This window comes from Fundulus heteroclitus, unplaced genomic scaffold, assembly GCF_011125445.2.
Source record: "Fundulus heteroclitus isolate FHET01 unplaced genomic scaffold, MU-UCD_Fhet_4.1 scaffold_9.2, whole genome shotgun sequence".
NCBI classification, from domain to species: Eukaryota; Metazoa; Chordata; class Actinopteri; order Cyprinodontiformes; family Fundulidae; genus Fundulus; species Fundulus heteroclitus.
This window is the reverse complement of record NW_023397361.1, coordinates 845795-871989: the sequence shown is the minus strand read 5'-3', so window position 1 is coordinate 871989 and position 26195 is coordinate 845795. Positions and strand designations below refer to the sequence as shown.

The 26195-nt window shown below is 39.1% G+C and overlaps 1 protein-coding gene across 1 annotated transcript in view; it reads left to right on the top strand.

Annotated features, from left to right (window-relative positions):
• The window catches only part of LOC118556384 (rab GTPase-activating protein 1-like), a gene marked incomplete at its 5' end in the record, with an annotated part of 31282 nt that extends 16363 nt beyond the window's left edge, over positions 1-14919 (top strand). Inside the window, 3 exon segments of the mRNA XM_036134698.1 lie at positions 5818-5889; positions 11548-11748; positions 13826-14919. Coding sequence (XP_035990591.1) covers positions 5818-5889; positions 11548-11748; positions 13826-13948 — 396 coding nt within the window.
• Between the last annotated feature and the right edge of the window lie 11276 nt (positions 14920-26195).

The following is a 26195-nucleotide window of genomic DNA, read 5'->3' as shown; positions in this document are numbered from 1 at the left end:
GATCATGTGACACTTATATTGCACACAGGTGGACTTCACTTCACTAACTATGTGACTTTGTAAAGGGTTGCACCATAACTTTTTAGGAGTTTCATAGCGAGACCAATTTTCAGTTTTTATTTTTTAAACCTTTTTTTTCATATATATTTTTCTCCTTTCACTTAACCAACTTAAACTATTTTATGAATATCCATCACATGAAATAAGATTGAAAAACATTTAAATTACAAGTTGGAATGTAAAAAATTCATAAAAAGCCTAGGAGGGGGGAAACCTTTTCTTTTAGAGATGTCCTAAAAGAAAATCATTCAAGGAGGTCAGATTTGTTTTAATAAAAGTACATATTCTACAGATGGTTGGCTTTTTTTTTATATTTGGTCAACAAATATCCTGAAATACAGTTTACCATAACCAGCAATAAAATCACTATCTTGTGTTATTTGTGAAATGAAAATTTCCATAGATGTAATACTCCTGTGTGGCCTCAGATGGCGCTAATGCTTCTGTCAACAGTTAATTTATGCATCAGGATTTGAGCATCAGGAGCTTTAGTATGTTATGTTCAGTCACCCTCCATCTTAATGCCATTTACAACATCTAAAATTTTAGGTTTAACCTGACAATTCCTAAAGTATTGTTTTCTTTTGACTTATTTTTTTTGTAGCAGTTTATTGATTTACTCTCCTGAACGTCTTTAGTCTGGTTAAGCTTCACCTCAGCTTCTGCAGGACGATCTGCTTTTGTTGTCTTAATGCTCCGTTTTTCACATATTTACAAAAATAATAGTGGAATTATTATCAGCAAACTGTCCCGCAATATGATTTAATATATGGTGTCGCTTTGTCAAAGTGCCAAGGAGCCAGAAAAACACATGCATTTGAATATCAAATGGCTTCAGGCTGAACTGGAATAAAGATTGACAGTGACCCAAGAGGAATAACTCATAATGTTTACCAGCACAGAAGGAAATATCTAGAGAGCAGAAGCTGCCAGCAGTTGGCAGATTTCATATAGCAGTAACTCAGTGTATGAATGTTTGGCTTTTTTTCATCTCACTTAAATCTCAGAAGCAAAACAATAATAAGAAGAAAAGAGTTTCAACACAAAGCTCCGCTTGTGTCTTGTTGCCATGTTTTTGTATTTAAACTAGGCCAGAGCAGCATAATCATCAAGATTCATACTTCACTCAATTGGCATCAGCAAATCCATGGTGGCTACATGTATCATATTTTTTTATTGTTAGACTAGATTGTAAGTTATTCGCTTGAAAGGCTCTTTGTCGTTTTATAACCTTGAAGTTCAATGATATTGTTGGAGTTTTATGTCAACAGCAAACACAAAGTAGAAAATTGGGATATTTTTTAATTTATTATTTTTAAAGGGAAGGTCAATAATTTATGGTTTGCAAAATGATTTGCAAATATTTTTTTTAAGTGTAGCATCAATTTGTAAGCATTGATTTTTGTTATATATTAGTAAACAGCATGTGATTTTACGCTCAGTATAAATATCGCTGCTCTGTGAAGGGACCATAATATTGTTGGAAAATTGAATAAAGAGCATCATAAAGACCAACGAGCATATCAGATAAGTCATGGATAATGAAAGGTTTAGACAAAATGGCAGCATAAATTCATATCCAGCATCTGGAAATAATGCATTAAAGAATCTGATTTTGCAGCAAGCTTTTCGGTTGTGTTAGCCTAGAGATATGTTTTTGTCAATTCTTCTTTGTGAGAGTATCTGTGAAAAGGTATGTTAACGCATTTTCAATTGGGTTTTAGCCTGGACTTTGATTCAGCCAATCGAAAATATGAAAATGCTTTGATCTGAACCATTTCATTGTAGCTTTAGCCGGATGTTTACGGTTGTGTTGTTTTTGTTGTTGTTGTTGCTGGAAGGAGAACTCCTACCCCAGTTTTAAGGTATTTGGAGCCTCCAAAAAGGGTTTCTTCCAGAATCTCCATTCTCCATTCATTCCCCCCCATCAACTCTGTCCTAGATGAATCATCACAACTTTAGGCTGCCAAAATATCCAGTGTGCTGTATGGCAAAAAGCCATATGTAGCTTTTTACATGTAGGCCAAAAAAAAAAACTAATTATCTGGTCTCACTTGACCAGAGAATCTTCTTCCACAAGTTTGTTAGAGGGTGACCCTCCACCCTAGTCACTGGCCATGCGGGTCTAGAGATAGACATTTTTTTATGGTCTTAAATTTGGTTTTCAGAGCCACAAGAACACCTATAAATACTTTAAAACATGATACAGCATTCAGTTTTTATTCATTTATCAAGCTTGTGAAGTAACAAAATACCCATATTTTTATATAACCAGCCCTCAGCTGAACCTAGATTTTGATGACCGAGCATGTGAGCATATTTTAGGTTCCATCTGCCTCAATTTCTCTTCAGATCTGTCACTTAATGTTTAAATATAAACTTGTCCAAATCAAGTACTATTACCATCAGTGCAGCGATCTTATGCAGCAGTCGATCCTCGTGGGCCACCCTCTGAAGGCACACAGAAATAGAAGAAAGACTCATTCAGAACGAGACCCTATATTCACCTGAGTCTAAAAATAATGGCAGTAATCTCAGATTGACAACAGAGAGCAGACTGTGTGTGTGTGTAGTGTGTGAAAGCAGCTTCAGATAGGAAGCGTGCTGCTGAGGGCTGTGCTGAGCAGAGCCAACTGTGAAAATGGGGCCCTGTCAAAAATAGTTTGCTATATGACAGGAAGTAAAAGGGGTTGAGAGATGGAGGAAAGAGAAAATTAAGAGTCTGTTGAAGGAGAGGGAAACGGAGGGAAGACGGCAGCTTTCAGTCTGCTGGGATTGACAAGCTGAGGAGTGTCCCAAAATAACCCGTATTGTTTTCCTACCCAGATAACCTCAAATTTATTCTTCAAATAGTATTTTCCTTTTTTTTTTTTTTTTCCCCCCACTGCCTGTGGTTGCCAAGTTTCTTTTGCAGGATAGGAGCCAAAACAGCTTTGTGTGCTAATTGGCGCTCCAGCACAAGAGGACAGAGAAATGTCTGTTATTGGCGGCGCTAAGAACAGCATCAAGTGGTGCATTGTAGGTTATGTCGGAGCAGAGTTGGTGTAGACACGGGGAATCCAGGTACTCCTGCATGCATTGGGGATTCTACTATCATTACATTTAAATCAATTCCCATAGACCTAAAATCAGGGCACAGCCTTATCTGAAGGACGGTTAAAATATTCCTTGTTCAAGGATTTTCTTTTGTTGGTGGCGTTAATCTTAAAATTAAATATAAGATAAACAGGAAACCTATAGAACAAAGTTTTTTTTATATCAAACTATTTTGCAGGTCTTGCTAAACAGAGAAAAGGAAAAATAATATTAGTAGAGATTTAATTGCCTGTACCTTTTTCTAAAGGTTTCATCCTTTAGATGAAACCTAAAGGGTTGGACAGCCGTCCATCTATCTATTGTTTCAGCATCCATCTGTGTATTCTTCTCTTCAAACTGAACTTTTGCATTTATACTGGCATAATTCTGGAAATTGGATGTTGGAAAAACATTAGATTTTGACATAAAGAATGGGCACCCTGGATTATAAAGCTTGCAAAATAATATGTTCTCCCAAAATGTGTACTTTATATTTATACATGCCTTATAGATGTGCCACTAAACGAAAAGAGGTTTCATGTTAAATATTTACTGCAGGGTGGGATAATTTATTAAAAAATAAAATGCATTTGAAGGGCTTGACAAAGTTCTAGAAAGAAAAATATGTTTAGTTGCAAATATAAAACAAGGAAAGAAATCTAATTAGTGTGATGCGTGTGGGGGGGAAAAAAACACATATCTGTCAGGCGATAAAAATAAAGCAAAGTACCTTGTTCATCCAGAATTTTAATGAGTAAAATAATCCTGGACAGGTTGCTCGCAGATGGTGCAGCCATCATAGTCCGTGCCATTAGACTGACAAGAACCCCATCGTACACCGGCTTTAAATCCCATCAGAACACATTGTTCTCCTCACCATGTCCCTCTCAGCCTATCCACTAAATACAGAAAACATCTAAAGGATGGAGGAAAAAAAAGTGCTTTGACCATGAAGATAGCAGTAAGGAAAAACACAAAATGGTGTGATGTAAGTCTGAGCTCCTCATCCTGAGACAAAAAACTAAAAATCCCCCCAAAACATTAAAGATAAAATGGTTCAGATTTGAGCTGACGAGTAGATAACTGTTCAAATGAGGGAAAAAAGACAGGACACTGATTAGAGAGATTGAGGATCTGTAAATAAAGAGACATAAAAACACGCAGGAAAGTGCAGGTAGCAGGAATAGAGACCAAAGTAAGGCATAACCTGCTTACTTACAGGTCAACATCCGATGAAACCAGAACCTGTTAACCCCACAGGGATTTAAAGCCCAGAGGATGAGAGTGGCATTGGATCTGCTTGTCGCAACACACCTCCACTACCTCCAGAAGCTGGGGAAAATTCAACTGGAAAAATTTGACTTCTTTAGTTCCCCTGTGTTAAAAGCAAACATTTAAAATCACCACAACAATGGTGAAAGCTGTACGTCTAGATCAGTACCAACCATTCCCTCAATTTGTTGGACCTGTGTAAAAATATGCTAATTTTGAGACTATAGTCATGATACTTGGACAGGTTATAAAGTTTAACATTTATAATCAAACTCAGTTTTTATACCTGCCATTTGCTGCCTAAGAATGTAGTTAGAGCAATGCGTGTGTTCCTCTTTAAGGTGATGAAGCTTCATGAAAGACATTACAAGGAACTGGCTGAGCAGCAACACTTAGAAACTAAAACAACTGAGAGCCAATTACAGAGGAGATTACTGGATGGAAAAAAATATTTAAAATCTGAAATCAAAAGCATCTAAATTCAAACATTTATGGAAAAAATTGACTCTCTTTACCGCTCACTAAATAGCAGATATTTAGGATAAACCGGATTTGATTTGTCTGAAACACCCTGCAAGTTGTTCTCTTGCTTTAGTTTTTTCGACAATGTTTGAAAAATTGAAAAACACTTGAGTTACAAAATATACCTCCGAGGATGAACTTCACAGAATGAGTTACAAAGGGCCACAAACAGAGATAAGTAAGAGAAACACTGTGAAATAATCTGTAAATCGTCATTTAGAAATTTAGTTTACTCACAAATTTGCACTGTTACGATCACCAGAAACACAAAACTTGCCTGAACGTGGCTAAATTATCCATTTTCTTACTTATTAGTAGCATGTTGTATGTTACTCTATGATTACACAGCCGTTCTTTTATTTAGATGAACAACACATTATATGTCACTATGTAAAAAAGAGGAATATATGCTGTTCTGTTAACTTTAATCTTGTGGAATGGATTTAGATTTTTTATTTTTATTTTTTTTACTGGAAGTTGCCTGTGTGTAAGTAAACTCTTTTTCCATCATGTGTACTTTTCCACTGGTTCACCAGAGCTCTTGTTCCCCCGTGACATATTCTGTGTATCACTAACTATCATAGCAACCAGGCAAGCAGAGGCTTATTAGATACGCAGATGATGCAGTCATATTCATTTTTCTTTTTTTTTTTTTTGGCACATGAATTTAGGAAGTCGTCCTGCAATATCCAGGGGTAAAGGATGGTTTCTTGGAGTAGTTCTTGATAATAATCTGTCCACGGTCATAATATACCACCTTAGGTTTCTGTATGTGTTTTAGTTTTGTACCTTATTTTGCAGGATAGAGAGGGGGCCTGAAAAAAACACATATGAAGTAAACTAATTTCTACAGGAAAAGAAAATAACTTGGCCTTGTGTTTCCTACAGATCTGCTCCCAGCTGAGTGAACGACTGGAGAAGCAGCAGACGGCCACTCGAGGAGAACTGGAGAAAATCAGAGTGAGTTCACGCACAGATGTTGGAAAAAAACGCTGCGAACGCAAGCAGATGCTCGGTCAAACCTCTTCTGGTTAAAGAGGGAGTTTAATTCTAAAGTGGACGAACTTAAGCATCAGTTCTTCAAAAAAAAGGACTTTGAGGCCTTTTTCTTTTGCTGATCTTCAACATATGTCTTGTAACAGGACCTTTCTAAAGGACTTTGTGTCAGGCCACATGATGCCGACCAATTTCAAGTATAAACTTATGTTTGTTTGTTTTTTATAATCACCAAAATATATAGTAAAGAACACAATTTAAATCAGGTCTTTGGGCCCTTTGTTAGCGTCACGTTGTTAAGAAAAATAAACAATCTGGAAAAAGATGGAATTTTTCAATATTTCAAAATGAAAATAAAAGCAAGGAATAATATATATATTTTTTAAGACTATATTCCCTACCTCGTTGTCTACATCTTGCATCTATTTGTCCCTTTTTGTCATTCCTCCCTCCCCACCTTTCTTCTTCCCTCCATTTCACTTTTCTTGTGCCCTGCTTCCTTTCTTTGTGTCCTTCCTTGTATCCTTTCCTTATTTACTTCCCCTATGTCCTACCTACCTTCTTCCCTTATGTCCTTTCTTCCTGCATTGTGTCCTAACTCCTCTTGGTCTGTTCTTTCTTACAAATGTCCTACCTGTGTTCCCTCCCTTGTTTCCTTGTGCTTTCTTTATTGTTTTCCTCGTGTCCTACCTCTCTATCTTTCTTGGGTCCTTTCTACGCTTTTTCCTAATGCTCTGCCTCCCTTTCTGTCCTTGTGTGCTTCCTTTATTTACTTCCCCCATGTCCTACGTACCTTCCTCCCATGTGACCTACCTTTGTCCCTTGAGTCCTACCTCCTTTCTAGCTGTCCTTTCCTTTCTTACATATGTCCTTTCTCCCATCTTTCCTTGTGTTTGCATTCTTGTCTTATTTAAGTCTGAGCTCCCTGTCTTTCTTGGGTGGATCCTTTCTTTATTTCTCATGTACTGCCTTCATTTCTTTCAGTGTCATCCTTTTTATTTGTTAGTTCCTTTCTCCGTTCGTTCAATCGCTTGCACATTCCTTCCTTTCTTCTTGTCCATCCATTCATCTAGTTTCTGGTTGTTTCAGCTTCCATATTTAAAGCCTGCCCACTGTAGAAATATCTGATATAGATCATTCCTAAGCTTTTGTATTTTATACTTTAAATGGAAATCAAGGAATGAAAACTCACGTCTGGAAAATGAAGGAATTTTTGCATGAAAGATGTGTAGGATGCCTGAAAGTCTGCACAATATACCGTCGTCACACAATCAGTGTGCCCAAATATAAGGACTTGTTTGGAATGCAAAAATAGTTTGATAATATATTCCAAGTATTAAGAGGCCTCACTGCATCCCAGTCCTATTTTTAGGCCCTTTTTTAGAGAGTTTCACACTTAACACAGATGCTATCAGAGATCAGAGAGTGTTAGAGGCACAGCTGAGAAAGCAAAGAGACTTATCACTGCAGGTATAATCATCACAGTATCTTCATTACATGATTTTTCTAATGTCAAGCAAAGCAGCTATTCTCATTTCTTCTGTTTCAAGTCAAGAAAATGCCAACGATAGCAGAGTTAGTAAAACTTGGGTGATTTCCAAAGGCTATTTGTTAAAAACTGAGCATAAAGCAGATGATCAGATACAAGCTTGAGGCGTCTCTCGGCTCACTTTTCAGATCCTTCAGGCTTTTTTTTTTTTTTTTTGTCTTCTCTTATATATAAAATTCCCAGATAATATTAATCTACTGTGTAGCTTTATGCTAAAAATCCCTTGCACATACCTCATTGTTTGGCTAGCTGCTGCTTTGTTGGTGGTGAACCACTTCTGGTTAGAATGGAGAGGCTTTCAAGGTGTGTTTCCGCATGACAGACCCTCAGCATAAGAGGAAAAGTTTAGCATCACATTCATTTAGTTTGCTTTGTGTTGTCAATTTATTCTTCTTGTTTAATCGGCCAGTTTGCTGCAATGAACGAACAAGCAGGATGATCAGATTCCCTGACAGAGCTCCAACAACGATTAGCCGTGTTACGGACCCTGTACGTTTACCGGCAGCAGCTGTTTAGACGATTCTCTACGCGGTTAGGTCCCAGCTAACCTAGACGTTCACTCAGCCTAATGCAAAAGCCTCTTTACAGATCTGGGGGGCCTTCAAGTATTTACAGATGTTGTCTGCTTTCGAAAATATTTGTGAATTCAGGAGCAGGGTAATTGGAGTGTATTTGGCTCCCACATCCCTTAAAGGGTGACAGTATCAAGCCGTTTTGTCTGAGTAAACCTGAAGGAGCTGAAAGGGACACAATCGTTTTTCTCTTTCACCCTCGACTTGGCAGGTACACGGAGATGTGTGCTGCCCTAGCTTTGTCTTCCCTGGCACAAAAATCAAAGCTTTGTGGGAAAGAATGTGGACTTTGGCCAAGCAGCCGTAGCCAGACACCTGACTTCCAGCACTTGCACACATGGCTCGCTGACTTTTAGCTCACACTGACGCTGGGAGGACGGCCATGTTGGCAGAGAGCTCCGTCAGGGCTGCCCGACATCTCCTGAAAAAGTTTATTGCACCAAGGACAAGATGGAGGTTTTTTTTTTTTCTCAGGCTTTAACTTTATTTATTAAAGTATGCTCTCATCTGCCACTTTATTAGGCACACTTTGCTGGTACCCAGTTGGACCCCATTTTGTAGCATAAATTCAACAACGCGTTGCAACATGTCTCAGATCGTTGGAAATGTTGTCAGTTGTCCATCCGTGACCGACCGCATCCCAAAGGTGATCTATTGGACTGAGCTGTGGTGACATTGTGCAATAATCGTGTTGGAAGAAGTCACCAGGAGGTGTGACCACTGTGGTCATAAAGGGAATAAGGGATAGACGTGCTGGACAACAATCCTTAGGTTTGCTTAATTGGTACTAGAAAAAGAGCCCCCATCCAATTATATCACCACCAGCAGCAGCACAAACCGTTGTTGCATAAAATAAGATAATTAGATATATTCACTTGAAATAAGATGATGCAGATGAGTTGTTCCTATTTTAAGTGCAAAAATCTTATTCCATTCTCAAATCATCTTATTTACCTGCTCAAATCAAGGAGAAATACACTAATTTCAAGAAAATTTTACCTACTTTTAGTTCCCTTTTTGCAGTGCTTCACTTTACTTGTATAACTTCAAACTAATTAAAGTGCCTCGTATTATGGTAAAAAAAAAAGTTTTCATCTTTACAAAACACTGCCTGGCCAAAAAAAAAAGTTGTCACCTGGATTTAGCTAAGAAAATGGGTACGGCTACAGCTGGTAGCAAGTTGTTTAACCCCAACTGGTTGCTTCTTATTTCTTAAACAACAACGTCGAACGACACATCCCGTTGTGGTGGAAGAGATGTTGGTCAAATCATTGGCATGCATCAAGCAGAGAAAACATCTAAGGAGAGTGCAGGAACTACCAAAATTGGGTTAGGAACTATCCATCGCATTATTAAAAACTGGAAGATTTACCCTGTTCCAGCATGATGGGCACATCAGGGTAAGAAGAGAGGCAGGTGAAGTGATGTACCCATCATACCTAGTGCCTACTGTACAATCCTGTGGGGGCAGCGCTATGATTTAGGGTTGCTGCGGTTGGTCAGGTCCTAGTTCAGCAACCGTATGAGCTCAAAGAATGAGATCAGCTGACTACCTGAATATACTGAAGGGCCAGGTTATTACATCGATGGATTTTTTCTTACCTGATGGCGCGGCCATAAATGGAAATAAATCTTGTGACATTGCAGAAGCTTATTGAAACAACGCCACAGCGAATGCGCGCTGTAATCAAAGCTAAAGGAGGTCTAACGAAATATTTGACAGTGTGACCTTCTGTTTTTTTTGGTGGTGACTGTTTATGGCCAGGCAGTGTATTTGTAAATTTTCCTAAACATATACCCAGCATTGCATGCGGTTCTCTTCATGAAAGCCCAAAAGAGTGAATCGGCAAAATAAAATCCTGATTTTTCCAAAAATTAAATCTTAAAAAAAATATCAGTTTGAATGAATCGATTAAATCGATGTGTCGGCCAGCCCTAAGACCAGGCAAAAACCATTTCTCAGATCCTGTGGTCTGTGTGGACTGTAGCCTCGGTCTCCTGTTGTTAGCTGACAGGTGTGGCTTGTTGTTCAAATATTGTTTTCTGCATCCCTTGACTCTTTTTTTGAGCTACTGTTTCCTTTCTATCATGTCCAACCACTATTTTCCTCATCAAGCGTTTTCATCCACACATCTGCAGCTCACTGGCTTTTTTTTTTATGTATGCTTTTCTTTAAAAATATCTTTTGAGCATCATCAGCCCATCTGGCTCCAACAATTTCGCTTTTGTCAAAATCCATCTGACCGTCTCTCTCTGTCATCTGTCTGTTCATCCCTCTATCAATGTTTCCATCCTGCCTTTTTGTTCATCTATCTGTTCGTCCTGACTAACAGAAAAACAGAATATTCGGCACATACAAATTGCGGTTTTAAGTGATATAATACATCATATGTTCATGGGAATTTGTAATAAGACACTAACAAAGCTTGCCAGTGATGCTCGAGAAGTAATTCCAGCCTAACGCTCCGTCGCCTCATTAGCTCTTATCTATAATTGTGCTGCATTTTAATCATATCAGAGTTTAAAGCTGCAATGTTGTACTGAAAGACTTATTTCTGAAGTGCTGTTGCGACTAAGAGACGTAAACGTTGTGGCACACTTATATGAAGCTCTGCGTTCGAATGTAAACTCAGAAAGCAAGAATGACCTGTTACGGAGTCACTTTTGCCCTCTCGCGGTTTCATTCAGGGTTCCCACGGGTCTTGGAAAACCTTGAAGGTTTGTGAATCTGAAAAAATAAATTCAAGGCCCTTGAAAGTTCTTGAAAACAGCCAAAAAAAACACCTTGTCCTTGAAAGTCCTTGAATTTTTTTGTGGGGTTGAAAGTTCACACGGTTGACGACTCATGTATCATTATTTTACTACCACACGATCTTTTAAAATTATGTTGATTCCGCAGACTTTTAATTTGCAAAAGTACGTTCGCTCTTCTTCGTTAGTTGGTAGGCTACGGTTTAGGCCTTCGTGCGTCCAATAGGTTACATTCACGCAGTGTTGCCAACTCAGCGACTTTGTCGCTATATTTAGCGACTTTTCAGAGTCAAAGTCAAAAACTAGCTTAATCAAAGATGAAAGTAAGTGAAACAAATTGATATAATTCTGAACATCTCAATGCTGCACTTTTTTCCATAAAATTCCATGAAACGGTAGGCTAATGTACATCTTATATGTAATGTAGTATGGCATAGCCATGTACTGTGGATATAAATGTAGGCTATGAATATGATCAATATCAATGTAGGCTCTAATTAAGTCCACTTTCGTGCATTGCTTCTGACCCAACAACTTCTATGTCGTTTAGTCTTTTATTGAATTTGCATTGTATTAAAATATGATAACCTATTCAGCGGTCACAGTAGGTAAATGCCGCCACGTGTGGTCCTTGAATTTGAGGAAATTAGTCCTGGAAAGTCCTTGAAAGGTCCTTGAATTTGATGTTCACCAAGGTGTGGGAACCCTGTTAATTTTTATTTCCCTCTCACCTCTAAAATTCTCCCGTAGTCCAAAGTCGAAGGCTGTGAGAAGTGCAGCAGTCTCTTCAACAAAGAGGGCCGTGTGCGAGCCGCGGCGACCACCGCGCCCGCCGACGGGACGGAGGAGGCCGACGAGGAGAAGGAGGGTCTGAAGAACCAGCTGAGGGAGATGGAGCTGGAGCTGGCCCAGACCAAGCTGCAGCTGGTGGAGGCCGAGTGCAAAATCCAGGTACAGCAACACGCGCTGTTTGGTCTCAAATATAGCCGCGTGTACACATGTGGTCACAGAGCAATAAAAAAGACTTACTGCTGGGTTTTTTTTTTTTTTTGTGTGATTTTTTTTTTTTCTTACGCCCTTTCCAAACAAGTTGGAGAAAGTTTGGTTGCCTCGACTTAAATTAAATCGCAAAGCCTGAATCCCACCAGCACGACTTCTCTAATTGCCCCTGAACCCAAAATCCTTACAGATGTGTCACAGTATGGAGGCCATAGTCGTGTTTCTGGCAGCAGGAGACGTCTGACAGCTTTTAATAAGATATCCAAGAAGATTATTTTATGAGGTTAGCGCTGCCGTTGACGTGTGGATGGGGCTTAATTTCCTCTTACTTCAGGGTTGTTGGTGCATATTCATTTCCTTCTATCCAAGCATACCTGCCTTTATCTACCGCGGCGTGTCAGCCGTATAGATAATCAATTAAAAGGCCATGATCCTGTTTTACATTACTTTATCAGCCTGCTGCAGGAGAGGGTCATTAAATCAAAGAGGGGCGTTTTCCACTAAACAGATATGATTAAAGAAAGAAGAAAACCCGGACCTGATCTAATTTTAAGGAATGAAGACGCTAATATGATCACCATGATCTGAACGAGCATTAAGGCCTGAAACATAGTTATAGTTTGATGTTTCTATGCACGCATCAGGGACTTAAATGATTGCCTTTAGCCGTTCTGATTTGTAGGACACGATCCGTTTAACTCCGTTTGATATTTTGTTCTGAGCTTTAAAGACGTTAGCTCAAGAAATAATTGAAAATCTTAGGGACAGCAATAAGACAAGAGCCTCTTCATCATGACAGGGAAGTCTTTCCAAAATTAGTTGGGATTTTATGTGATGGAGCAGCACAGAGTAGTACATGACTTAAGTTGAAAGGAAGTGAAACATGGTTTCCACATTAGATCTTTAAAGTGTGGCTTGCATTTGTATTTCCCCCGATGCCCCTAAATAAAACAGCTGCAGCCACAACTACGAAGGAAATGTCAGCTGTAGAAGAGGCTGAACTTGGCTGAGCTTCTTTCTTTAAAAAAAAACTCCAGCTTAAAAGGGAGCAAGATAACATGTTGGCTGCCCTTGTAACGTCTTTTCCAAGTTTGAGTTCTGACTTCAAAGCAATAGCAGACCCAGGATTTCTTTTATATGGCCTAACCAATACGCTCTTTGTTCCTCTATAAGCTTTCATCGGTTCATAGTTCTGCTGCCAGCGTCGCCCGCAGAACCCCCCCCAGATTCCCCCAGGCAGAATACGACCATCTACTGCTAACGTTTAAAGCTGGTTATAAAGGCGCGCCTCCATAACTTTAGAGACCTTCCCTTACGCACAGGTCCACCTCAGCCCTCTTCTATCCACACTGGACCACCATGTTTAGATTGGCTTATGCCAAAACTATTCCTGCATTCATATAATCTTGTTTTGTTTGCTTGCGTTTTTATTCTTTGCCCTTCTTGTTTTTTAAATTGTTGTTCATAATGCAAGGTGAGATAACTAATGTGCAATTCTATTTAATACACTGTGCAATATTCATGAAAGAAGTGACTTCTGCAGCTACCACACCCGGATATATGTCAATACACACGCGTATAAGCCACAGTGAATGTACAGAAGACCTTATTTCTTTTTGTATTTTTTTTTTCTTTCTTTTTGCTTTTTCTACCTACTCCTTTTGATTTTCATCCATGGTATAACGAGGACACATTGTGTATATATTTGATGCACCTCGTCCTACTTGACTCCTCTTTCCTATGACTACTGATTACTGAGCCGATGTGACATGTGAATTTCTCCAATGCAAGATCAATAAAGCTTATCTTATCTTATAAGGCACCATTTAGAAATGTATTATTATTTTGATTATTGCTTGAACTAATATCATGCTTAGAATTTTGACACTTAATAAAATCTTCCACTGATTACTTTCCTATTTTAACCGAAATCTTCTTTGAAATATTTATTTCTAATTATGCCAGGAACTCCTGTTCCTCATGTTTTTGTTTTTTCTTCTTCTCTTTTTTTCTCTTCCTCTGCGAACAGGACCTGGAGCACCATTTGGGTCTGGCCCTCAACGAGGTGCAGGCCGCCAAAAAGACCTGGTTCAACCGAACCCTCAGCTCCATCAAAACGGTCACCGGCACCCAGGGCAAAGAGACCACTTAACCCCATAACCCTTCACCCATCCCGCTTTAACAAGACCACGTCTGGAGCTCAGCGTGACTCGCACCCACTCAGACCTCCAGACGCACGCGGCCGTAACTTTAACACGAACGTTAACCGTTAAAACCAGGGGGGGGGTCTCCCCTGTGACTGACTGTGTTACTTGTTTCCTCATATCAACCATGTTCCTTTTATTTACTGAAGTAACTACACCCCCAGAAAAACAAAACCTTTTGACATGCGTCCGATAAGCACCCCCCACCCCACCCCCCCTCGCCCACCAGACAGAGACCACGTGCTTCCACCAGTCACAGGAGGAGACATGCTTCACTGAGGAGTGTCTGCGTACTGCTGAGATTAAAAAAACTCCACAGCGGGGGGAGCAGTGACACCGGGGGGCGTACCTTCCTGCTCCCTTTTGTCTAAACTACTGGCACAAAGCAACAGGCCCCCTGTACATTTTTTGTTTTGGTTTGTTTTAGGTACGAGCGCTCATAGACGCTTTTTCAGAACTGAGCTTTTTTTTTCTAATTTTCGTTGAACAGTACCTTTTTTTTGTTGTACGTCGGCGTGTGTGCTAATCTCGGTGTCTGATTGTAATATGTATTTGTTGGGAAAATGTTTGAAAGCATGGATAATTGGTGCGTGTGTGAACTGTGTGTGCGTGGAAAGGCCAGAGAAAAGCACTAAGGTTATGATTGTGTGCATGCATGTCAGGTTTGTCTCGTGTCCTTTAATGTTCAAATGTGTACATAAAAACCGGTAAGGATTGCGGTTTGCGGACAAGGCCTTGAGCTGAAGGTAGATATGGAGGACAGCTGTGGGTATAAATATGTAATTTATGGAAGCTGAATGAGCTGTTGTGAGAAGCGACTGCTGCTTAAATCTCCTCTAATTAAAAATAAACACATTTAAGGTTTGTTTGGTTTAGATCTTCCAGCACAAAGAAGCCTTTAAGAAAAGAAAAAAAAAAACAAATCCAAACAACGCCCCCGTTTATTTATTGAATTTGGGTTATTAAAAACCTCCCAGTCAGAATGGACACCACAGATAGAAATTTATAATTCCTGCAGCCTTTAAACGCACCGTCAATCCCACTTTATTCGGTCCCACATGCAGTCCTAAGACCTTTTATGGATCTATTAAATGCGCTGATTAAAAAATTAAGACCATGTTGGTCGGAAGCTTACATTCACTCATCATTGACATACATTTTATAATAATTTTGGGCTTTTTCCATTTTTTTTTTTTTTTTTTTTGGTGGACACAACTTTTTTTTTTTTTTTTAAACAAGAACTGGGTGCCCATGTTTGAAATTAATGTGCAGGTGATCTAATCCACACATGGCCATAATTATACATGTAGGCTCAAACATATAAATAAACCCCACTAACATTATGCTAAATGTCCCAAAACTTTTTTTGTAACCATCAACTATCTGACATAATTCTAGCTGGGTATTTTGGAGCTCTTCTTGGTATAAGATTTTATTTAAAATGGTGGGTTTCTGGGCACTTTAATCTGCATTATCCCGTCTCAAGCCATTTTCTTGTCTCAGCATAATGCTGCCACTACCATGTTTGACATTTGATGGATGGTTTTAAAAGCCTAAAGCTGACCGCTCCATTGTTCTTGTCACCTATGGTTAAAAAATCTTGTATCACCAGAGAACCTTTTTTCATCTTTTTTTGTTCTGCAACCCTGTGGAGTGCATGTTGGTGCAAAACTGACACTGGTGTTCTGGGATCTCGAGTTTAAAACAAGCTAACTTTAGAAAAACCTCATCAGTTTGCTTCAGTGGGAACGATGGTTTAGACGGGTTAAAATTAGCCGCCTGGATCAGTCCTGTGGTGAGAAACCCAACCAATTTAAATTAGCTTTACTGAGCCAAGAAGACCGCTCAAGCAATGAGTCTGGATTATGTCAGGTTGTTAGAGGCTACATAAAGCATGTTGTCTCTGTAACTTGAGGGACCTTTAGATAAACTCAAACATGTGCACCTAATTCTGGATTTACAAAACAAACAATAACATTTAAAGTTGTATAATCATCACACCCAGGACACTTTTCCTTAAAGGCCTAAATCTAGTTAAAAGTCATGCCAATCTGTTTCTGACTGGCGTTATAGATGCACATATTTAAATAGAGCCAAGATTTAAAGCTACCATTGGAGCCAACTGCCTGTTGAAGAAACCATCCCTGTTGCAGATGGCTCAACGATTTCAGATGTAGATGGGTCAGGACCATAAGAGCTGCTGTTTGTGGATAGGGAAAGGATTACAGTCGGCAAAACCGCTTTCATTTCTGATCCACCAAACTGAATAGTCAGCAGCTTATCTTTGTTTTTACGGCTGAAGATTGAGTAAAACTCAAGCAAGAAGTTTGGGGCCTTGAGTCAAAAGGAGATGGGTCAGATGTCCTATAAATGCCACCTTGTATGAAGGCATTTTTAATATCAAGCACATCTTTTCCGGTTCAAGCAATCAGGTCAGGATTAGCCTAGAAGCATAGCTTTATTGTTTTGCAGCTACGGCCTATAATGCAGAAGGAAACATACTAAAAAATTAATTTATTTGGCCTCGGCAGAGGATAATTCTTCATAAATTTGGGTCTAGCAACTGAGACGATTCAAGCTCTGAAGATGTTATTTTGTTCACAAGCTGCTGTGAATGTGGGACACCTGTCAGCAAGCAGAGGTATTGCTGCAGTAGGAGGAGAATTACAGCACCAGGCGCAGGGCGTCCTGGTCATGTCAGGAGAGGCCAGAGTTCAGGTCAAAGCGCTCTTAATTTGTCCGCAGGGCATTCAGAAGGAGCAGGTCAGCGCGACTGAATACTCAAAGATACGGTTTCAAATCCCGCTGAGACTGAACGGTTTCCTTAAGCCTGAATAGAATGAACCCTTTCTGTAAACCGCGTCTGAACTTGAAAAGCAAAGTCGGATCAGCTGGAATCCGGTTGCTATATCAGAAGAAGAAAAGACGTAGAGGAGCATTCCGCTAAAAAGCACTGGGCTGTAAATAAACATTAAAAGCATCACTATTGAAATTTTGTTTATGGTTTTCTACTCTTAACTATTACTAATGTTGCCTACCTGTACTCACCTACCTGCTGCTGTGATACAGTTGAATCTCCAATGTTTTTATTGTATTTCTGTGTTATGTTTTCTTTTATTTTTTTGTATTTTTTTTTTTTCCTTTTTGCTCCGAGCTTCTTGGTCTCACTGCTGTTTGGATAACTAAAAGCCAAAACATAGCTTTGTCAACCAACATTATCAGCGTGTGGAAATTGTAATAGAGTAGACTGCATTGTGTATACTCCATGAATTTAAATATAAAGATATCAACACAAGGATACCTGAGTCATTCTTTCTTTGTTATTCAATAAAATGTTATTTATATAGCGCCAATTCATGAAACATGTCATCTCAAGGCACTTTACAAAGTCAAATTCAATCAGATTATACAGATTGGGTCAGATTGGTCAAAAAATTTCCTATATAAGGGAACCCAGCTGATTGCATCAAAGTCCCGACAAGCAGCATTCACTCCTGGAGAAGCATAGACCTACAGGGAGAGTCATCTGCATTGTCCATGGCTTTGCAGCAATCCCTCATACTGAGCAAGAATGAAGCGACAGTGGGAAGAAAAACTCCCCTTTAACGGGAAGAAAAACCTCCAGCAGAACCGGGCTCAGTATGAACGGTCATCTGCCTCGACCGACTGGGGGTTACAGAAGACAGAGCAGAGACACAACAAGAGAGACAAAAAAGCACAGAAGCACACATTGATCCAGTAATCTGTTCTACATTAGATGGTTATAGCGGGAACTATAACAGAATGAAGTGATCAACCATGTCGAACAAATTAAAAATGCAAAAAATCATTATATACGGTGAATAATTTTCTTTGTACATGCTCAGCAATAAAATAAACGTGAAATATTGCAAATCAGAAAATAACAAATTATTGTAGGTCTCAAAATGGGGCCTCGGATATTTGTCTCAAAAAATATTAAATGAATGGGTGTGCCCAAGTATTTTTTTTCTTCTTTTTGAGTAAAAAGTCACTGGATTGTTGGGGTCCTCATTACCTTAATATTAAAATGAAAACAAAAAATTATGGCTAATAAAAAATAAATTAAGCCCATTTAAGAAGATTTTAATTTGTTGTTGAAAAATTCATCCTAAAAAATAAAGAAATTCTACGTGAGGGGAACATTTTTACCATTCTTCAACCACAGAAAGGGTCACAGAAAATTATTCTGTGCCACAAAAGACAGCCGGGCCGCACTTTTGACACCCCTACCCTACACACAGTGTAAATACCTACTTGTGTCAGCACAGCTGTCAAATGTACACTTTTATTAACCCTTACTGCTAAATTAAACCACAGCTAGTCCTTCAAACTTTCTATACATTCCTTTCATTGCGTTACGTGGAGGGAGAATATGATGTAGAGAAACCTTTCATGATGTGATTAGGGATAAAACGTATATACTGACAGAGTCCAGATTATATGTTTATACACACTTGCAGGCAAGGGCAATCCTTCAGTTCCTCACTAGCGCCGGTTTTCAAGTTAGGAGTACCGGCAGGGAGAAAAATAACCCTGTTCTGGTGTCATAATGAGAATCCTCAGTCGCCTTTCTGAAATACTTCTCCAGGAATCTAAATGTGACAATAAATCTGATTATGTGAAATCAGCCTCTATCTGTCAGACGCTGGAGCTGGGTGTAAATCTTGTTCTCGGTTTGGCTCTTGTTCTGCTGCTCATCGTCCCCCCCGAGAACGTGCCTCATAACATATGGCAGCATCGTTATCTGTGTCAGGGTTGAGCTATTTTCTGCTTGGTCCCTAGCAGATAAAATAAATACTGGTTGTGCCGGGGGTCTAACATATATCCTTAGCAGGGGCTTTCAACTTGGAGTGCGGGGCCCATAAAATTCTCACCTCCAGTGATGATGGCTGTTGGGACTCTGGCTCTGCGTCTGGCACCGCTAGAACGGGTGGAAGGTAATGAGCGTCAGCATTATGTAACTTTTCGCACTCTCCCCCTCCTCTTCCTGCCCCGCTGCGTTACAGAACTATAAATACAACCTGCAGGCAGCGACAACACACACAGCAAAGGTGAAACGTTGGATGAGGAGGTCGTCTGATGCTGCTCGGCTCAGTCAGTGATGATGTCTGCTTGGAAGAGGGCAAAATATATACAAATAAAAAAAAAGTGTTCCTTTTACATGTTTAGGTATTTTCTTTATATATTTTCTTTAATTTATTCACTGCCGTGTATTTTTTATGACATTCTTTTTCACATTACTTTGTCACCATTTGTTTTCCTCTAGCTTTTGCTCTTGGTCACGTTTGATCTGCACTCTTTGCCTGTAGAGAAACCTTTTTTATATATATACACAAATATAAATGAATAGGAATAAATTAAATTCAGGCCAAATGTAAAATTATGATTGCTTTAAACTAATGCGAATATGTCAAAATGGTTTTTAATCCCATTTTGCGCCAGGTGTTGAGAATTCTGCAGTCATATTCAATAAATGGGTTCAGACTTTTTGACGGGTGGGATCCATTTCATCAAGTCCACATATTAAAAATACATTTTTAAAAATGGGTTTATGTAACAGGGTTGCAGGATGGCACAGTTGGTAGGACTGTTGCCTTGCAGCAAGAAGGTCCTGAGTTCAAACCCCTGCTTTGGGTCATTCTGCGTGCAGTTTTTATGTTTTCTCCAGGTGCGATAGCTTTTTCTACAGTCCAAAAACATGACTGTTATGTTAACTGGTCTCTCCAAATTACCCTTAGGTGTGAGTGTGTGTGTGTTTGTTTGGTCTGTGTGTCTCTATGTTGACCTGTGATGGACTGGCGACCTGTCCACGGTGGACCTTGCCTCTTCCTCAATGACTGCTGGAGATCAGCTCTGTAATAAACTGGTTTCAAAAACATGTCCAAACTTAAAGCTTCCCCAACTGCTTCTGAATAACACATAAAAATTACCTGTATAAACACTCATAATGCCATTTTTCAATAAATTTAAATTTGTATGGTTATCACAAGGTCTCAGCCAGTCTGTGAGGGTTTTGACCCCCATCTTTGGGAGCCAGAGTAAGAACAACAGGTACTTGGTGATATTTGCTCTTCGTATTCAATAAGCCTGATAAAATAATATATTTAGGATTCAGATAATTGTGGGGTAATGCATTTAATGAAAAACAGTTTTAGCTCTTTTTGACATTGGCAGTTTAACACTCCCTTCACTAACATAACTCTGGCATCTGTTGCACAATGCTTTCACTTATTCTGTCACAATAATGTCAGTGTTTGACGTCATATTTTTGTATTTACAAATTCCCAAAGCTGTTGAAACATGCATAAATCAGCGTCTGTCTTGCGATTTCCAACTTTTTTATTTATATTTTCGACGCTCTGTTTGGATATTTCCATTAAATGCCATGAAAGTTAAACCTCTCTCTTCTTGGTGAGTTGTTTATGAAATTTCTCAGTTCGGTGGCATTAAGTGCTCTCGAGCCCACAAGTGATCTACAGGCAGGGATACGCTGACAACAAAGATCAAATTTCAGTAAAAGCAGAAATCAAGTGCAGCAGCTGATAGCAAGATTTAGTTTGTCAAAGAACGTCAAATAAAAAGTGTAACATTTACCCAAGTGGTGATGACGATTAAACATTTACCTGCACCAACACACTTGATTTCACTTGATGATCGTGTAGCAGGTCTCTGCAGAGGTCATCAGTTTATTAAAATGGAGGCGATTTTGACTTAATAAGAAGATGAGTGTTCACTCAATTGGAAAGTTGTGGGTTCGATTCAAGCTCCCTCTTTTGCCACTTGTTGACGTTGCCTGCTGATCTGTGGATATGGATATGATTGCGTGTGCATTTGTGAACGTGGCAAAGAACTCTTGAGTGATTTATATGACTAGAAAAGTGCCACATAAGTTCAGTCTGTTCATCTAAATCAGGGGTGTTGGTGTAACAAAAGAGCTAAAAGCATTTATTTATCAGTTTGACCGCTTGATTATGGACCGCACAGCATCTTCTGAGTTTCAGAAAGTTGTCTGATTTTAAGCCGATATCCAGTTGGCTAGAGATGGTTTAATCCTCCTCAACGCCTCAACTGCCCTGACTTCTTTTATGTTAATAGGTTTATACACCGCAGCCTATCTAGTCTCACCTCTCTTCTTTCTCGTTACCAAGTGTGAACAAAGCAGAGCGATCCGTTCAGGTAATATACAACAATTATGTTAAAATTTCACAGCCGTTTGCTGTGGCCGATTGCTTTTCCTATCAGCCCTGCTAATATCAGCTGGGGCTGTGTGTGTTTTCTCCTGGGAGAAACAAGACATCCTTGTCTGAACCTGCGATTGCTTCTGACGGTTTTTAATATTGTTGAGGCGCTACGTGAAAGCCCTGAAACGAAGGGTAAATTGGGGAAAGAACCGTACTTTAAACATTAAAGCTTGTCCAGTTAGATAATGAATGTGAAAATAAATGTTCAGCGGGAAGAAGGTTTAAAAAAAGGACTAAAAACTTTTCCTTTTTGCAGAACCAGTGAGTTTGAACCTTGCACAATAATGTTGCACCATTAATTTTTACACTATTTTACCTTTTTTTGATGACCTTACAGGACTGTCTCAGAAAATTAGAATATCGTGAAAAAGTATACTGGCAGGCTATTCAACTAATCACTTGAATCGTCTAATTAACTCGAAACACTGCAGGGTTTCCTGAGCCTTGAAAAACACTCAGCTTGGTTCAGTAAACTAAATCACAAGTATGGGGAAGACTGCTGATCTGACTGCTGTCCAGAAGACCATCATTGACACCCTCCATCAGGAGGGTAAGACATAAAAAAATGTCTCAAAGAGCAGGCTGTTCACAGAGTGCAGTTTCAAAGCACATTCACAAAAAGTGTGTTGGAAGGGGGAAATGTGGCAGGAAACGCTGCACAATCAAGATCTGGCACCTGCCCACAGTGCCAAAACCACCAGTAACTGGTGTACTGACCATGGCATTACTGTCCTTGATTGGCCTGCCAATTCCCCTGACCTGAACCCCATAGAGAATTTGTGGGGTATTGTGAAGAAGAAGCTGAAAGACACCAGACCCAACAATGCAAATGAGCTAAAGGCCGCTATTGAAGCATCCTGGGCATCCATGACACCTCAGCAATGCCACAGGCTGATTGCCTCCATGCCACGCCGCATTGATGCAGTAATCTGTGCAAAAGGATTCCCAACCAAGTACTGAGTGCATTAATGGACATTTTCAAATGTTTGATTTTGTTTTGCTATTATAATTTTTTTTTTACTTGGTCTGAGGAAATATTCTAATATTTTGAGATAGGATTTTTGAGTTTTCTTCAGCTGTACGCCATAATCAGTGATATTAAAACAATAAAAGGCTTGCGATATTTCAGTTGATTTGTAATGAATCCAGAATTTATGACATTTCATGTTTTTTAATTGCATTACAGAAAATAAAGAACTTTATCACAATATTCTCATTTTCTGAGACAGTCCTGTACCTGTAGCACTTTGAGGTTTGTCTTAAATGTAAAGGGCATTGCGAATAGAATGTATTATTATTATTGTTGTTGTTGTTGTTATTATTATTATTATAAGGAGACGAATCACACAAATGGATCATATAAAACGAAAGTGATGGTGCTGCTGTGGAAGGAAACAAGAACTGGGCTGAACCAAAACCTGTGCGCACACAAAAGAAAACCAGAAGCAACACGAGAACTTTAGTGAAAGAAAAGCAAAGCAACAGGTGTGGAAATAAGATCTTGTGAAGGACCAGAAGGAACTTTGCCCAATGACGTAGAATAATGAGGAAAAATATGAAAAAAACAAGCAGAACTTGAAGATGGACAGGATGCTGCAGCTAGAAAGCAGCAAATGAGGACCAATAGAGTCCCAGGGCTAGTTTCAAGCCTGAAACTTGTTATCAGACGGACCAGGGGACTTTACAGACTCTGGTAAAGCACTTCATCCTCTAAAATGTTTTGTTTCTTCAGTTACTGTCACAGAGGGATCATCGAACCAACATTTATAGCTGGAAAAAGGAGATTATTTGATCCAGACATTTATAAGATCCTACAGTCTGACAAGGAGCAGCGAGTGACCCTCACAATAAATGACGCTAATGTATATCCTATGTGACTGATAAATAAATCACATAAATGTGATTAAGATAAACGTGTCAGAGTCCCTTACTAGAGTCAACACCTGATCGCTGCGGTTGGTGTACAGCCTGTAATTTGATACTGTCCTCACCCATAGTGAGCCCATTTAGAAAAATTTTATAAAAAAAATAAAATCTTATGCCTTTTTTGTATCCATAGCTTGGAAATGGTACAGAACCATTTATTAAAGGTACATGTTCATGTTATATGACTCTTTTTTTTAAAATCTATACACCAGTAACTCATTCAGATTGCATACAACTTTTTTTCTGAAACAGTATCATGTCCTGCTGGCGTAGTATTTGTTATCTTTGTCTTTTAAGCTTTGTTGTTGCACAATTTGTTAGTAAATATAGCTTTTTCTGTGTATATTTACCAGTACAACATCATGTGACCAGGGTTACTTCACTTCTCATGCGTACGTTTGGTCAACAATCTGAACCAATGTTCATGGAATAAAACAATTTACACCCGTTTTGGCTAAAAGTTCTAGCTCTGCCAACATTGAAATTGCTTTCTAAGTGAGTTTCTGTCAAAGCACATGTAATAATAGATTTGACTCACCTTGCATCACTGTTGATATAAACAGTTTACTCATCGGTGAAATAGCATTCTAACGCGTTTAATTTGTGTTCTTTCCAATGAAAAAGTTTAGCCATTGACTTTTATTTGTCATTGAAAAAATTATTACCATGATGCTGTGTCCTTGTTTGCGTAGGAGCTGTAATTTTCCTCGATTTTGTGGAAGGAGCGGAGGATTCGGATGGTTGGCACCTATTTAGTAGCTACGTCAATGCCGACCATCTGGGTTTCTCATAGTTCTGCGGTATAGACGCCGCCATCTCTGTTTATGTCAGCTCATTGCGCATGTTGCTGGGGTTCTATTTAGGCTCACAAAGGACTATCAAAACACTATCTGGACAGATGCTTGGAGTATCTAGCCTCATTTCATCATAATTAACTTGATTTTGGTATTTTTGGTATAGGCATATAATGTGGCTATATACCTTTAAAGGTAGAGTTGACGATTCTTCCGGAATTGGAGGGAAGAATAGGCCCATGTCCCTTTTTGAATAAATGCATATGCACAAGACCATCTTGCCTGCTTTTCTGCCCCTCAGGAGGATTGCATAAAAAAATCTAACAAATCCACTCTGGTGTTATTTACTAAGGCCTTCATCTCCTTCTCATAAACGTGTAAGGCAGTTTGCTTCTTGTGACTCTTGTATACGGTGAAAGCAACGGAGCTACAATGAACGGCTAACACCGAAGCTAACTGCTAAGCTAACTGGATACATAAACACTTGAAGTGCACATACGCAGCCAGCAAGAGGAAACTAACAAGTAACGTGCGCGCACACTGGCGTTATGTGAGAGCATCACAATGATTGGGGTGTGGGACAACCAATAGATGGCAGCTTTAAACAGACCTGAAGATTTGTGAATTATTTTGACTTGATCGTTTCAGTGTTTGGCTTAAGACCCCAGAGTTTCATTTGGAAATGCTTTGGTCTGCCTTGAAGTCACTGGGAACTGTAAAAGATCTATTTTACAACGTTTTACATGCAGAGTAGTTTCCCCCCCGGAACCGAAAAAGATCATCCACTGCACCTTTAAGAAATTACATTAAAATAGAGAGAAAAAAATGCTAAATGTTAGCCTAGCATGTCACAATATGTCAGGTTGACATTTGTCTTGATTTTTAAAATGCTTGGACGTGCATTTTAACTCCCGCTGACTTTCCGCAATAAAAAAAATTATTCAGAAATCTAACGCCAGTGTTTTGTTAATTCATTATTATTCTGTACAAATAAATTCATTTAAGCATTGCTCAAAAAGTTATAGGGTTAGTGTTTAAGTAGTAAAATGTTTTACTAAAAATTACACAAATGGTATTTGTTATCAGTGAATTTTGTTTAGTGGTATATTTCTACATGGATATAAAATTAAACATTTCGCCGATTAATGAATTAGAATATAATAAAAGATGATGAAGCAATGTTTTAAACACTAAATTGTGAGCCATACTGAATATACAAAGGGGAATATAAAAACCAGTTACAGTGAAGACACCAGGATTAACTTTTGGGCTCCATTAATTCAGCTTCACAGTTGCTTCGCGATGTCTCGGGTGCTAGACAACAGAAACAACGCTAAGGTAAAGGCATCTACTGCCGATGGAGGCTAGATCGTCTCAATTTACAAGCCGACCTCTTCCAGTCTTGTGTTTTTCGCAGTCGACGAGGGGCCGGCCCACGTAGACCGGGTCCTTGGAAGGATGCAGCCCCTGAATTTGGACACACTCATCCTCTGCAGGAACAAGATGTGAGTTCATCAAAGAGTGTAGCTGTTGTGTATCAGTTCAGCTATATATTCAGAAACTAATCATAAAGCAATCCGTGTTTCACCTGTAAGGCAGTGTGCTTCTTGTGACTCTTGTATACGGTGAGATCAGTGGAGCTACAATGAACAATGAAGCAATCCGTGTTTCAGGTGACGCATTGTCACAGCATTAAACGCACAGTATTAAAAGTTTTTTTTTAAACCAGTGTTGGAGCTGCATAGTGATGCTGCCCAGCAGAGACTCCTATTAGCATGTAGCTGTCCAGAAAAACACATATGAGAAACGGCAACCTTCCGAACAGCAACTCATTTTACTAACATAGGCCGTTTAAAACTGATGAAAGGAATTTTACTGCACTTTAAAGCAGACATCTTAATGTATAACTCAATAACTAACTCAATATAAAAAATAACTGTAAATGACATCCTTATAATCAATAATTTCTGCTATACAGTTTGGTTGAAGTACTTATCAAAGTTTTTTTAATGAGCTTTTTCTTTTTTTTAGGTGTACTTTTTGACAAAGTACACCTAATGGATCGCGTGGGGTGAGAAAAAAACACAAATAACCCAACTAAACTTGGTTTAAACATGACTTTAGTTTAAGTCTGTTTAAGTCTGTTTTATTTTGCTATAATTTAATCACGTAAAGCACTTTGAATTGTCTTTGTACTGAATTGTGCTATATAA